At 35.9% G+C, this 15,383-nt stretch overlaps 1 protein-coding gene across 3 annotated transcripts in view; it reads left to right on the plus strand.

Moving 5' to 3' along the window:
• Positions 1–12,695, plus strand: part of CNOT2 (CCR4-NOT transcription complex subunit 2) — a 129,348-nt gene extending 116,653 nt beyond the window's left edge. For all 3 annotated transcript variants that reach the window (XM_034771379.1, XM_034771389.1, XM_034771369.1), the window contains 5 exons: positions 502–563; positions 663–712; positions 2,051–2,151; positions 3,259–3,403; positions 11,044–12,695. In XM_034771379.1, coding sequence (XP_034627270.1) covers positions 502–563; positions 663–712; positions 2,051–2,151; positions 3,259–3,403; positions 11,044–11,130 — 445 coding nt within the window. In that variant the 3' untranslated portion in view covers positions 11,131–12,695. The remainder of the gene's footprint in view (positions 1–501; positions 564–662; positions 713–2,050; positions 2,152–3,258; positions 3,404–11,043) is intronic.
• The last annotated feature ends 2,688 nt before the right edge of the window (positions 12,696–15,383 follow it).

Consider the following 15,383-nt stretch of genomic DNA (forward strand, 5'->3'; position numbering starts at 1 on the left):
TCCCCAGTTTGAGAACCCCTGAATTAAATGAAATCAGAACATTTATATTTTTCATGTTTTTTTCATGTTCCACTAAAGTGGTGAAATCGATTCTTTGTCAGCATAGAGGAGAATTTAAAGGAAGGGTACAATCATTATCAGTGGGAGAAACTAGGCCTGCCAGCTATAAGCCTTTTTCTTCTTTTAATTATGGGCTCAGATTTATTAGCCCATCAGGCTCTTGAGAGGTGTTACACAATACCTCCATTCTGCCGAGTATGTTTGGGCTTCTGAAAGGGGTTGGAGCCAAATGCACTTAGGTTACAAGCACAATTGAGAATTGTGCCCTTTAGAATTCAGTGGTGGGGAGGGTTGCCATTGAAGTCAGTGGTGTCAGAATTTCACCCTAAAAGTTAATGAAGTAACTAAATATAATGGTTTTGGAGGAGGGGAGAGATGGGGGCTTGGATGTCTTCTTCAAATTCATTGCTTTTTAATTTGAGTATGTTTTTTCTTGTTCAGAAATCTCTACCCCAAATTTGCATCACCTTGGGCATCTTCGCCTTGTCGACCTCAAGACATAGGTAGGGAAAATAAGTTGTGTTTAATGCTGTGTTGATATTTATAAATGAGAATCAATTACATGGTTTAACAATTAGGTCAATTCTGATTCCTTTATCTAGACTTCCATGTTCCATCTGAATACTTAACGAACATTCACATTAGGGATAAGGTGAGTATGCTTTCTTGTCCCCTATAATAAAATATGTAGATAAGAGGCTGCTTGGTTTATAGAATAATTTTCAAGATAACCTGATGTAATTTTTCACAGATGGATATCTCTCATCAAATCCATGGGTTTTAGAAAAGTGTTAAAGTCTTAAATTCTGTAAGAACAGAGGTGCATGGCATGTTGTAGGAATGTTACATACCCTTTCCAACATTACAAGACCAAAAGAACCCTGCATCTGTTCCCAGTTTTGTTTTCCTTTAATTTCTTGGATGCTAAAAATGGTTTGCATTAGCTTTTGGGGAGTGTGAGAATGGGTTTGGGAAAGAGCCAACAGAAATCATTAGAGCCATAGTCACATGTAATGAAAGCAGTAGTCAGTCTAGACCAATATCCTATCTCTGAGAGTGTCAGATCCTTCAGACCAAAGCATCAAACCCTTATAATTCACTTTCTATATCAACACTATACAGTACAGAGAGATTTCTTGATTCCATCTAATCAGCTTATAGCCTGAAGCTTAAAAATTGATAGCTCTTACTCCTTTCTTCCCTAGATAATAGAAATAGGAATTTTAAGCTTGATATATTTAAAAAGAAATCCTAAATATTGTGTGTTGATGAGATCATTCTATAATGTTTTAAAAATTAAGATGTAAGGGATTGCTGTACTAATGTAGCTATATAATGAAATTTGTAAACAAACTAATAAATTTAAAAGTAAAGCAAGTAGATCAGAAAATACACAAAGAAAAAAGATCCCCCCTTTCAGGTTTGTTACTTACATTAACTGTCCTGCTGTTTATATAATAGGAAAATTGGAAAGCTTAATTTAAACTGGAGAAAAATTGAGCTTTTGATTAGTATATTACATTGCTATATATTTAGTACAGGGGTGGGCAACCTTTCAGAAGTGATGTGCCGAGTCTACATTTATTCACTCTGATTTAAGGTTTCGCGTGCCGGTAATACATTTTAACATTTTTAGAAGGTCTCTTTCTATAAGTCTATAATATATAACTAAACTATTTTGTATGTAAAGTAAATTGAGGTTTTAAAAATGTTTACGAAGCTTCATTTAAAAGTAAATTAAAATGCAGAGCCCCCTGGACTGGTGGCCAGGACCCGGGCAGTATGAGTGCCACTGAAAATCAGCTTGCATGCTGCCTTTGGCATGCGTGCCATAGGTTGCCTACCCCTGATCTAGTATAACTTTTGCAACATACTTAATATAAGGGAAACAGTTTGACTATATTTTCTTGTCACGTTTAAATGGTATTAGCTGTCATTTATTTTATTTACCTTTTCTGGTTTTTAATCTTAATTTTTTTATCTTTTGCAGCTGGCTGCAATAAAACTTGGCCGATATGGAGAAGATCTACTGTTTTATCTCTATTACATGAATGGAGGAGATGTATTACAGCTATTAGCAGCAGTAGAGCTGTATGTTCAAAATATTTTGGCCAATTTGGTAATATGATAGAATGACAGTTTACTGTAGTAATCATGTAGTAAATCTAAAATTCTGCTTTCCAGTTTACTTCTAAAAGCTAGAAAAGCTATTTTTAACCCCTAAAAATAGAGGCATGGTCTGGGCACAGGGCTGTAATCCTGGAGCTCCTGAATTCTAATACTTACTCTGGTACTGGTTCCTTTCTATAGTCTCTCCATTTGTAATAAAATGCACCTGCCCCATATGGGTTTTGTGTTGCTTTTAAAGCACCCTGGAGACAAAAAGTGCTACATAAATGCCAACAGTTGTTAAAATTAATGGTATGGAGAAAGTGAATATGAAAGTGTTATTTACCCCTTCACATAACACAAGAACCAGGGGTCATCCAATGAAATTAATGGGCAGCAGGTTTAAAACAAACAAAGGGAAGTACTTCTTCATACAGTGCATAATCAATCAGCCTGTGGAACTTGTTGCCAGGGGATGTTGTGAAGGCCAAAAGTAGAACTGGGTTCAAAAAAGAATTAGATAAGTTCATGGAGGATAGGTCCATCAATGACCAACAACTAAGATGGTCACAGGTACAACCCTGTGCTCTGGGTGTCCATAGTCTCTGACTGCCAGATGCTGGGACTGGATGACAGGGAATGTATCACTCAATAATTGCCCTGTTCTGTTCATTCCCTCTGAAGCATCTGGCATTGACCACTGTCAGAAAACAGGATACTGGGCTAGATAGACCCATTGGTCTCACCTAGTATGGCCATTCTTATGTAACTATCTAAAAACAAAACAACAAAATGGAGGACAATAAACGTTCAGAAAATGGTTTGCTGCTGGAATAGGCCAACTTCTTACCGAGCATGGCCAAGATTTTGGTCCTACCATTAGGACTGTATTTAATAAATGGTTATATTGAGCAGATAAGTAGGTGTTTTATGGACTTGATTTTATGTCTTACAAAGTTTTTGTGTGTGTTTTTTTTTTTTTTTGGAATAGTGTAAAACAATATCTGCTTGAAAGGGTGTGTGTTTTGTATTCTGAAATCAAAGCAACTAACATTCAAAATTCTTTTTCCTCCCAATTAAAAATGAAAGATTTAACCGTGATTGGAGATACCACAAAGAAGAACGAGTATGGATCACCAGGGCACCAGGCATGGAGCCAACAATGAAAACCAATACATATGAGAGGGGAACATATTACTTCTTTGACTGTCTTAACTGGAGGAAAGTAGCTAAGGTATTTTTTCTTCCACTGTGCAGATTTTTAAATCTATCAACCATGTATTTTTAAAAATCTTTTTTTAAAATCCCCTTTTTTACTGTATGTATGTGTGTGTGTAAATATTCATTCTGTATCCCACACACTGGCTTTCTGACTTTAATTCTGATGTAGGAGGGAATAAGAATTTCCTAAAAACACTGGTTCATTACTGGAGGGGTGGGGGAAGGAACTGTCTTCTCGATCTCTTCAAGAGGTAGAAAAATGCAGAATATCATTTTTCAATAGTTCTAGTTAAAATCCAAATACTTCGTTCTGATTACTGAGCTATGGAGTAATTACTTCTTGCCATTTAGAAGTTGGGCATGCAAATACTGTACTTTGTTTTAGAACATTAAAAACAGAGCACAAACCTTTATTTTCAAATTAAACCATTTCTCCTTTATGGTATTCCCTCCACAGATGCACATTGTAGGAGATTCGTGCTTTGTCACTCGAATTACAGAATCCTTTCATATTAGGAAATATTTTGGGGCATATGCCAAAGCTCCTCAGAACTAGTGTTCTTGGCCATAGGGGGGTGTTCAACACAAAAAATATCTCCACTTCTGTTCATCTTGCTTTGTTCTTCTTTGGCGGACAAAATCCAGCCTCACTGTGTACAGGATCAATGTCAAGATTTTATAGAATTTTATTTTTCTCCAAAAATGTAGTTATCGGTGTGTTAGTAGTTTCCTTAATTTTAAGATCTTTTTATGGGAGTTTTTTTCCTCACTAGAATTTGACTATCAACTGTCCAATTCCAGAGGAAGCAGCGAAGATTCTCACTTGCAATACTCTGGCATTATATTTACTTGAACACCAAGGGAGGAACTGACTTCCATTGTTGTTATGAGATGCTGAGTGCTTTTATGGTATGATGCATTCAGAACAAGGTGATGTCTTCAGCGCTATCTCTGGCATGAGTTTAACACCAAAAAAATAAAAAAAGCCACCCAAGAACCTTACACTAAATGCAGTGCAATTTATTGGATCAATGGTCTCTCAAGAATTCACTGAGAAGTTTTGCATTTTTATTTTATTTTGTCATGATAGGGTCATCTGGATATAGCATGGGTTTACAATGTTCAAATTTAAATATCTGATCTGCTACAGAATAGCTTTTTATTTGAAGTCCACATTTCTTATTCATCGAGGAAAAGGGAATATATATGCCTTTCTCCCATTTCCTCTGTTGTTTCAAAGTTGATAGGTCAGGCCCACAGAGATCTTGATATCTTCAGCTCAGCAGACGTGGATCTTGAATATTAGCCCTTTTCAAGAATCTTCCCTATAACCTATTATCAGATTCTTTATCTCAAGAAAGAGGGCAAGTATTTCATCCAACTTGAGATTTCCTTAACCTGAAAGCCTAATTGCAGGATTGTTTGTTGGTGAGTCATTGCACTTCTCTGTGTAAATCACATCTCTGCTGTTTGGAATCATGAAAATATTCTTCTAAGCAGCTATATGTCTGTAGGTGAAAGTATTTTCAGGTTTAACCCGAGTCTAAAGGGGGTAGTTCCATTTTCTCCCCTGTAGCAGTTACCTTGAATTTTCTGTTACCACAGTGGACTCAGGTTTGTCTTCATCTACATATAGTATATATAATAGGTTGTCTCTGACTACCATATTAATGTGCAAGAGTATTCAGTATTTTCAGATCCCTCAATAAAATGGCTTCTTATTAGTCTGGTGAATGTGAGAACATCTAGTTCTCACAAAGTTTATGGAATCTTTTTTTTTTTTTTTTTGACGTCTTGATATGTTATCTTTTGCATCTGTAGTTAGGTTTTGTTTTGATTTTTTGTTGTTTTTTGACTGACTAACACAGACGAACATTTCCACACTTCAGGTTTTAATGGCAAAGCTGCCTTATACAATTTTTCGTACGGGCAAAATAATTGTAAGGCCTCAAACAAAATTGGCCTAGATGAACTTGGATTTTTAACTGAATTGGTTGATTTCTTTATCAGTTTTTTTTCTTAGTCTTAGGTATGCTGTCAGTAATGCTATCCTACATGCCTGAGACGTTCAGAGAGGTATTACCTTTTACCTTAATAGTGGGGGAAAGGCCCTATTGGAAATCTACAAGGTTGTTTCTCGCTTTTGACGAAGAGTGAAGGCCAAAACCTTTCCGTTATAAATGGATCATATTATGTATTCAGACATCCTATGAGCTTATTTGAATTGCTGTACCAGAAAGAATAAGTGCCCACTCTGCCACAGAGGTAGCAGCCTGCATAGCTGCTATTCACTATATGCCTGTAGTAGAAATTGTAAAGTTGCTTCTTGGAGCTTGATTATTCCTACTTTTAGAAAGCAGTATTCTCTTTGCAGAATGTAGATCGGATGCTGTATTCAGGAGAGCAGAACTTCATTCTTTTTGACTAGTGTACTCCTCGTCCTTCTTCCAGGGGATAGGTAGGCTACAGCAGTGTCAATGAAGAAAGATTACTTTTACCAGTAGCTGTTGCTCTCCCAAATATATTGTCTCTGCAGATCCATACAGTTTCTCCTACCTCCTTCAACTTCACAAATTGACAATAATTGTCCACTATTAGGGAGGAACTGAGGTCTAGTTAGGGAAAGAGGTAGAGCTTTTATACCTTTTCTAGAATTCTGGATCCAAGGAACATGCAAGCGATAGTTTTAACTTATTGATTTCTTGTTAGTTTGGTGCAAAATATACCAGGCAAGCTGAATATTGATGGAAGGGGAGCTATGGAGGACTATGGGGAAAATTTGCTTTTTTGAGCAATGGAAAAATAACTATTAGGCTAGCTCTTACTATCTATGTGTAAAACTCATCTAAGACAAGTGGGAATTTCAGGCACAGATGGAGGGCAAGTATATGTCTGTGTAGTAAAGTCTGTGTAGTAAAAATGCGATCTCTAATATTAACCTTTGGAGTCAGAATTTCCTAAGAGTTTTAGGATAATAAGGACATGATTAAATTTAAATGTTTTTAATATGAAGGGTTAGTTGTCCAAGTGACTATACTTCTAAATCCCATTAGAAAAATTAAATTCCAGGGCAGTACAAATATCAAAAACCGTGGAGAACGTATTCTGATCAATTGCAACCACATGGAGTCATTTTTAAAAGATATTTTCCTTGTACTTTGTTTTACTGTAACAGATACATTATTACCTAATATTGAGAATATCAGTTTGCCAGAAGAGCATATTAATAACTGCTACTTAATTGATCCATGGATGTGGCTTTACTGCAGTCAGGTTAGAATTATCTGCAATAAATTACCATCATTTACATCTGTACTTTAAATAAATTATTTTTTCTAGGTGCTTTATAATCTTTCCTCTTGTTTTAATGTATAAGTGCATTCTTTGGATGATATTACTAAAAGTGCCAGACTGTTTTTTTTTAAATATAGGCTATACTTGCAATTTAATAAAACTCTGTGACAACATCCTAGACTGGTTTTAACAATCTAATAAAAAGGATTATACATAATCCTACTCCGTGAAATAGCAAATAACATTAATTTAATAAAGAATGAGTGTTACTGTACATTCACCTTCCGTAACAGACTGAAAAAAGAAATGAGTGAAAATTGAATAAGCATTGAGACAGCATCCTAGATTGTTTTGAAATTCAAATTAAATGAATTCTCCATAGACATTTAGTTAAATAGCCCAAGAACTTGAATAATGAAGAAGTTTACTTCATATTCACTGTAAACAGAAATATTAAGGAAATGTTGATCACAACTATGATATGCTTATGGCTTTTCATCCTATTCCATGTAGAAAGTACAATATTGTTAGAGAAATTTTGATTTTATACTGAGCAGGTAAAGCAAAAGAATACTCACTGTATAGCTTCCTCTGCTGAAGCTGCTGGGGTGATGCTGAAAGGCTCAGCAACAAGAGACAGGAAAGTGAAGACAATGAGACCCAGCAATGCCGCCAATGATTACACATTACTAAAAGAAAATTCTCTTAACTAAAATTTTATAATTTCTCTATTCAAAAATGAGGAACGGTGATCCCTGTTAAGAAACAAAATTAAAACCCTTGTTTTATTTTTCCTTCCTAGAAGCTTGAATTCTTTATGGTAGCGAAATGTAGACATCAGAAAACGTATTCTTTTTTTTTAGCAAGGGATGCTGCCTATACTAAATATCCTTTCAAATATTTACGGTTAATATTTAAATATTTTTTAATTATTAATGGAACAACATTTAACTTAATGACAAAGACATGCTATAGAGTAGTAGGTTCTAGTTCCTAATTTCTGTTTGGGTCTTTTGTGTCCATTTTGTAGCAAGTATTGTTTCTAGGCAAATTGAAAACTGTGTCTAGTAATGGAACTTCCAGTGTTTCCCTTGGTAGACTGATTCACAGTCCAACAGACTTCATCATTTTTCCTACATTTAGCCTGTTTAGCCTACATTTGCCGTTGCTCTCTTTTATTCCATTAATCCTCTTTAAACAGTTCTCTTCCATATTTGGTGTTCACACCTACTAAATATTTTGTATAAATACATTGACTGCTGTGACATAACTCACTCTTTGTGACTGTAATCAGAATGACACATGAAAAATAAGATTCACTTCACAGAAAATTTCTTTAGCGTTGGATATGCTTTGTGGGATTTTCCCCCCTAAGTATGGAATCCCTATTCTTGGTTAATTCAAGGTATTTAAAAAAATCATTGTTTCCAAATGAAAAATAAAAGCAATTAATTTAACCAATGTTTGCTTAATAGACAAGCTGGAATTTTTCCATTTCTTTGTATCTAATAAATACAAAAATGATCAATGCAGTTGTTCATATCCAAATCTATGATGGCCACTACTAACTAAAGTGAAACGTAAAATAACATGTATGAAAGTATTTTTCTATGTGCAATAAATACACTACTTTTTGGTTTTCAAAAATATTTGGTCAGTGAATTATTTCCCCCTATATTGTTAAATATAATAACTGTTAAGTGTAATTACACACTCTGAATGTGGGATCTTTTAATACTTCAGCATACCTGAAGCAGCAAAAAAATGACTGACAAACACTGTTTTAATGCTTACAAAATTTGCATCCTATAGGTGTTAATATTTCCTAAAAAAATCTGTCACAGTAACAAATCTCAATCCATATGGCTCTAAAGGAACCCTCATGAGCCAGTAAGATTCCTTCCTTTAGACTCCAGGCATTAATTCAAGTGGCCGCTCTCTACATGTAGTCTTGAATGCACTCCAGAATATGTGAGGGTTTAACATTCACCTGTTTCCTTGCTTAATAAGTTTTGTTAAAATAGCAATTCCCCAATTGTAGTCCATATACTGGTAATGATCTGCAGAGCCTTTTCTGGTCATCTGCAGAACATAACACTCTGAGAATCATGAACTGGAAGGTTGGAGAGAAGGTAATTTGAGGGGCATTTTTCTTATTTCAAAGTGAAAGACAGGAGAATTTCAGAGTTAAAGACTCTATCTTAAATTATACTCCCAAGAACCATGTGTGGAAGTGTTTTCCCCACACTGGTATCCCTTGTTTCTCTTCCCCCCCCACCCCAAAAAGAAAGAGAGCTCATTACCCCCACCCTATCCATGGACATGCATGGGAGGGTGGGGTGGAGTTTACCCACCAACACTAATACACTGGCACGCTATATTAAATATTTTCCACCTCAGGTCCCCAGGAGCTGCCACAGCCAGGAAGCTGGGGTGGAGGATGGGATGAATGTGCGGGCCAGAGCCACAGTAGGGAGACAAAGCTTTCATGCACATGGCCATGGTCTTGTAGATGCTGCTGGGATTCTCGAGGTTTGTGGAGAGCTTTATTTGGGGGATATAGATTCAATTAATTCTCAGCATGATTCCCTAAATTCCCTCATTACCATGGTGAATTTTTTCTCTATGCCAGGTAACTTTGTTTCCCCTTAAAGATCAAAGGCCTGGGATTCAGAACTCCTGAACTCTAGTCCCAACTCCTGCACTGATTTGTATTCTAATTCATTTTACCCATCGGTAATAGAAATAATACTGTATTTAACTACCTCCCAAAGGTGTTGTGAGGCTTTATTAATTTTTTCAATACTTTGAGTATGTTCCTCAGTAAGAGTTGACATAATCTCTACCCAGATAAGTTTTTAGAATCTGTAGGTGGTTTGTTTTTTGAGATAATAAGCTCAATAAATTACAACGCTGAAGGCAGAAGTGTTTATTTAGCCCGGGATGATCATTACTGAGTTATCAGAAAGTATCCTTAAAGTATTGTACTAAATTTTCAATTCACTTTTTGAATGCAAATGCAATGAAAGGGGCTTGGGGAGCTGTCAAACTACTAAAAGGTTAAAAAATGATTTTTTTTAAGCCCAGTTTGATGTATATTTTTGCATATACCCAAGTTGTATGCTGAAGATGCCAATGTGAGAACACAAATTGGTGATCACAATTCAAGATCATGCAGTGGAATTGTAATAAACGCAGAGCACTGCATATTCATAGCAGAGTTGTCAAGAGGTATTTAAATGGTAGGTATCCCAGCAATCTGATTCGTCATGGTTGCTAGCCATTTAGAATATATTCACATACTTGAATGGCTGGAATATTTTTATAATTATTAAGCAAATCAAATGCCCACATAATGCAAGGAATTGTATAAATGAGAAAGAAACTCTGCATTTATGAATTAGTAGCTGTAAGAGCCTCATACACTGGCTGAGCATTATTAATATTCAGTATAATGGTTTATAAAGTGCTTTGAGGTCTTTAGAAGAAAGCCACTACTGAAGTGTAGTGTAGTAGTAAAGAGCTTCTATATATGGCTCAGCAAACCTAAAGGAAGGATGGATACACCTGAAGTTTAACACTTCACCCAGCTATAAACGGTAGTGGAATGCTTTGTTACATCTGTATTGGGAGCATAAGCTTTCGTGGGTAAGAACCTCACTTCTTCAGATGTAAGTGAGGTTCTTATCCACAAAAGCTTATACTCCCAATACTTCTGTTAGTTTTAAAGGTGCCACAGGACCCATTGTTGCTTTTTACAGATTCAGACTAACACGGCTACCCCTCTGATACTTTTACATCTGTGATTCTTAAGTCGATTTAAATCTCCTTACATGGTGGTTTATTCTTCTTACATTTCATATCATGAAGAAGAAACCTGGCCTAATGGTATTTCTGACTAATTTGCGTTCCACCAACAGTTGGCATGGTGATATGCCACAAAATACCTCAGAACTCAGCGTTGTGGCATCTAAAGTAAATCTTAGGAAAGATCTTTTGAATTGCTGAAAAATAGCTTTACTAAAAGTTTAGTTGACTTACCTGCACATTTGTGTCTTGTCTGTATGTTTAATAGTTTTAAGTGCTCACAACTAGGTTTCTGAAGCTAACTTGCCATTTAAAAAATGGGTAAGACGGTGCTATTGCAGACACTGCACTATATTATATTGATTTTTTTTTAAATAACTAACTATGGTCACAAAAAGTGTATTTTTTGCCTCATTTATATAATAGGAGTTAAATCAAGCTATTTCTAAAAGCATCATTTTATTTAAAGAGAAGTTGCTCGTCATGGATACAGACATTTGCATATGCAAGGGAAATATCAACAATTAAATAATCTTTTTTGTTTAATTGTAGGAGTTCCATCTGGAATATGACAAATTAGAAGAAAGGCCTCATCTGCCATCAACCTTCAACTACAACCCTGCTCAGCAAGCCTTCTAAAGACTTCCCTTTTCTTGGGGTATGGCTGTCTCAGCACAATACTCAACATAACTGCAGAACTGATGTGGCTCAGGCATCCTGGTTTTAATTCCTTGAGGATCTGGCAATTGGCTCATGCAAAGGGTCACCATTTGAGGTCCTGCCTTACTAATTATGTGCTGCCCAACAACTAAATTTGTAATTTGTTTTTCTTTAGTTTGAGCAGGGTCTGAATTTGTTTTTGTTTATTTTATTTTATTTTTTGCCAGCAGACAAGCTTGGGTCTAAAGACAAGCGAATACACTGTCAAAAATTTACCACTTAGTTTCCAAAATGTAAAAAAAAAAAAAAAAGCAAAAAGACAAAATTAGACAATTTGCATTGTTCATTGTAGCACTATTGGTAATAAAAAATGTTTGTGCATTTTTATGTGAAGATCCTTCTCGTATTTCATTTGGAAAGATGAGCAAGGTCTGCTTCCTTCATTTTACTTCCCCTTATGTTTTTGAAAGGCAGTTTTCGCCAAGATTAATGCAAGAATATCTGACTGTTTAGAAGAAAGATATTGCCACAACCTCTGGTTAGTTTCCAGGGTTGTGTATTACTGAGCTTCATCTTTCCAGAATGAGCAAAACACTGTCCAGTCTTTGTTACAATTTTGTAATAAATGTGTACATTTTTTTTAAATTTTTGGACATCACATGAATAAAGGTATGTATGTACGAATGTGTATATATTATATATATGACATCTATTTTGGAAAATGTTTGCCCTGCTGTACCTCATTTTTAGGAGGTGTGCATGGATGCAATATATGAAAACGGGACATTCTGGAACTGCTGGTCAGGGGACTGCTTTGTCGCCCTGTGCACTAAAGGGCCAGATTTTCAGCAGCCAAGGACATCCATACCCAAGTGAATGTGATGGGACTTAAAGAAGTGAACTGAGACAATTCACTCTGGCTGTTTGAACAGCAGCGTTTCATAGGAAGAGAAAAAAAAAAATCAATCTTGTATTTTCTGACCACATAAAGGCTTCTTCTCTTTGTAATAAAGTAGAAAAGCTCTCCTCACTGCAGTGTTGACTTTGATTTGAGATTGTGAAATCATTTCTTCAACAATGAAAAATGAAAATAACTGTTGAAGTATTAAAAATATCAAGCTGTACAGTGGTTAAGACACTTACATTGAAGAGTCTTTTAGCTGCTGATAAATAATTTAAGAGATTATATACCTTTCGTCAGTAGGCCAAAAATTATGGTCAATCTTGTTTTCACATTAAACAAACTAATACAAAATAGAAAATTATTTTTTTTTGCAAATGGGGTTGGGTAACATTTGAAATGATAGAAAAGCTTGTATTAAAATACTTTTCTTTTTGTGATGGGTTTGTTGGTTTAGAATTAAAAGATCCTAACTCGTCACAGCTTTACTTCCAAGCTGATATTTTACCACTTCAAACAGACAAGTATGTTTCATTTGATGCATATGACTTCCTGAGGCTCAGACCTCAATAAACAAAACCTGAATACACCATTTCTGGAAAGTACTGTAACTGTTCTCTAGACTAAAGGAAAAAAAAAAAAACCAACCTGGGTAGTGTGTGTCCCTTATTTTAATGTGACAGCTATTTTACGTTCAACAACTTGTGGACTATATTACATCTGATGATGCAAACTGTTTTTAAAAAAAACCTGCGGTTACCAAAGCAAGAAAAGACAGCAAAACAATGTCAGTGAATCTTTGATTTTTTTTTTTTTAGTTTTTAACCTATTTTTCTATGTAGTACAAAAGAGTTTGTTGGCATTTATCATATAATGTTTGGAAATTGACCAATAATGACATTGCTGTGTTTCTGTATCAGGTGTATAGCAACTTTAAATTCTACATTTTTATATGTATTTTGGGATAAGAGAGACATAAAAATATAAAACTACTTATATATCATCTTTTTATTATTTAAAGCAAACAACTTTCTCAATCTGAAAGGAAAGTGATGGTCATAATTTAAATGGTTATAAACACTGATGAAAAAAAGTTGCCTATGATTTTCCCTAGCTAAGAAAAGAATCAAACATTTAACTATTAAGAAACAAAAACTATAAACTGAGGAATGATATATTGAAAAAAATCACAACAGTTTAATGCTCACTCATGGTAAATATTTCTAATTTTAAAAGGGCCTGCTTGGACTTCAAGATTTAGGTTTTTAAAAGTATCTTAAGAATACATATAACTTTAATTTAGATGTGATTATTTGTGGTCTAATATATTTTTTCCTGCACCATATCAGTCTTGGTGAAATGAACAAAGGTAGAGTAAAGAGCAAGACAGTTAGTGAAATTAACAAAATAAAACAAAATCTTACATGCTGCAAATTGATGACATTTTAAAATCAATCATTAATCTGGAATTGGGAATGTAACCGCATCCTCCAAACGGTGACTTTTGTAAAGACTTTGCATTCAGTTACACTAATTCAGAAGCTTGATGTGCTTAAAATTAATATCAAATACAATGCACAAGTGTCAGTGCAGGAACTGATGACTTATCCTTTCCAAGGGAATAAATGATTTGGCTCATTTATCCTGCTTCTTAGTGATTAAAAAAGGGGATACAGAGATTTGTAACTCCTCAGTTATTTTAGTTTTGTATCATGTTGTGCCAAACTAGGAGAAGGAACTTTGAATACAAAACAAAAGATATAAAACTTGAAGTACTCCAGGAACTATTACAGGGCTCCTTAATAAAAAGCAGAACAGTTTAAAAAAAAAAAACTTACTGAAAACATTTTTGGTGACTGAATTGACTTGGGATACTATGGTTATATCTACATTTCAATAAAAGACCCATGGCACAGCCATGGCTGGCCCGGGTTAGCTGACTTGGGCTCACGGGGTTCAGGCTACGGGGCTATACAATTGCAGTGTAGACGTTTTGTGCCTGGGCTGGAGCCCACGCTCTGAGACCCCGCGAGAGGGGTGGTTCTCAAAGCCCAGGCTCCAGCCTGAACATCTATCCTACGATTTTTAGCCCCACAGCCTGAGTCAGCTGCCCCAGGCTCTGAGACTTGGTACTGAGGATATTTTATTACCCACAGGATAGGTCTACAGTGTATGTCTACACTCCAGTGTAAGTCCAGGATTTGAACTCAGGCTCAACCTAACCCCTCTTCTGTCGAGACACACATCACACTAACACAGGCTCCCAGGGTGGGTGGAGGATCCAAGCCTGAGTCAAGCCGGGACCCAGGATTCAAGCCCCAGTTGCTTTGCAGTATAGATGTAGCCCCACTGGACTCATGCTCTGGGAGTCCACCAAAAGTATCCCACTGGCCAACTTTCTTTGTTCTCTGGCAGTCAAGTTTTGATAGACAGTCAAGTTTTCCCACCCTGCACCATGAACAAAGGCTAGAGCAGCCACATTTTGGGAGGGCCCAGCATAGTGTGGTGTAGATGCTGAAGCCCCAGGTTGGGACCAATGGTTTATGAATTCCTAACCTGAGGTTACAAATGAGTGTAAATGCTCAAACCCTAGATTAAGAAACCCAGGGTCTGCTAACTTGAGTTCTAACCCGGGCCTTAGGTTGCAGGATAGGCATACCCTATCCTACAACGCTCTGGTTTGTTGTATATCCAGTGGCAGCTAATGTACAAAAAACGTTGAAGAGGATTTTATATTCACTATAACATTATTATTCTTGGAGTAAAAAGGTTACTATCTTCAACTATTTTCATTTAAGTCTTTTTCTGTAATTACATGTAGCCCTCTTTGGACCGTGTGCAAGATAAGTTTTGAGTAGCAATATAAAACTGGCTTTCTCAAAACAGTTGGAAATATTTAGATCTTTGAAGTGTTTCAAAGACATTTCATAGAATCATAGAATATTAGGGTTGGAAGAGAACTCAGGAGGTCATCCAGTCCAACCCCCTGCTCAAAGCAGGACCAATCCCCAACTAAATCATCCCCAATCATTATCAAGCCTGACCTTAAAAACTTCCTAAGGAAGGAGATTCCACCACTTCCCTAGGTAACCCATTCCAGTGCTTCACCATCCTCCTAGTGAAAAAGTTTTTCCTAATATCCAACCTAAATCTCTCCCATTGCAACTTGAGACCATTGCTTTTTGTTCTGTCATTTCTAGAGTTGTGGTTTTGTTAATGCTTGTTATAAAGCCCTCTTCACTGAAACAGATGCAGAATTATTGCAGTTTATTTGGATAATCACTTCTCTGTTGGGGAAAAAAATTAAATGGACATTACACACTTGTCTAGA

This window comes from Trachemys scripta, chromosome 1 (assembly GCF_013100865.1).
Source record: "Trachemys scripta elegans isolate TJP31775 chromosome 1, CAS_Tse_1.0, whole genome shotgun sequence".
NCBI lineage: Eukaryota > Metazoa > Chordata > Testudines > Emydidae > Trachemys > Trachemys scripta.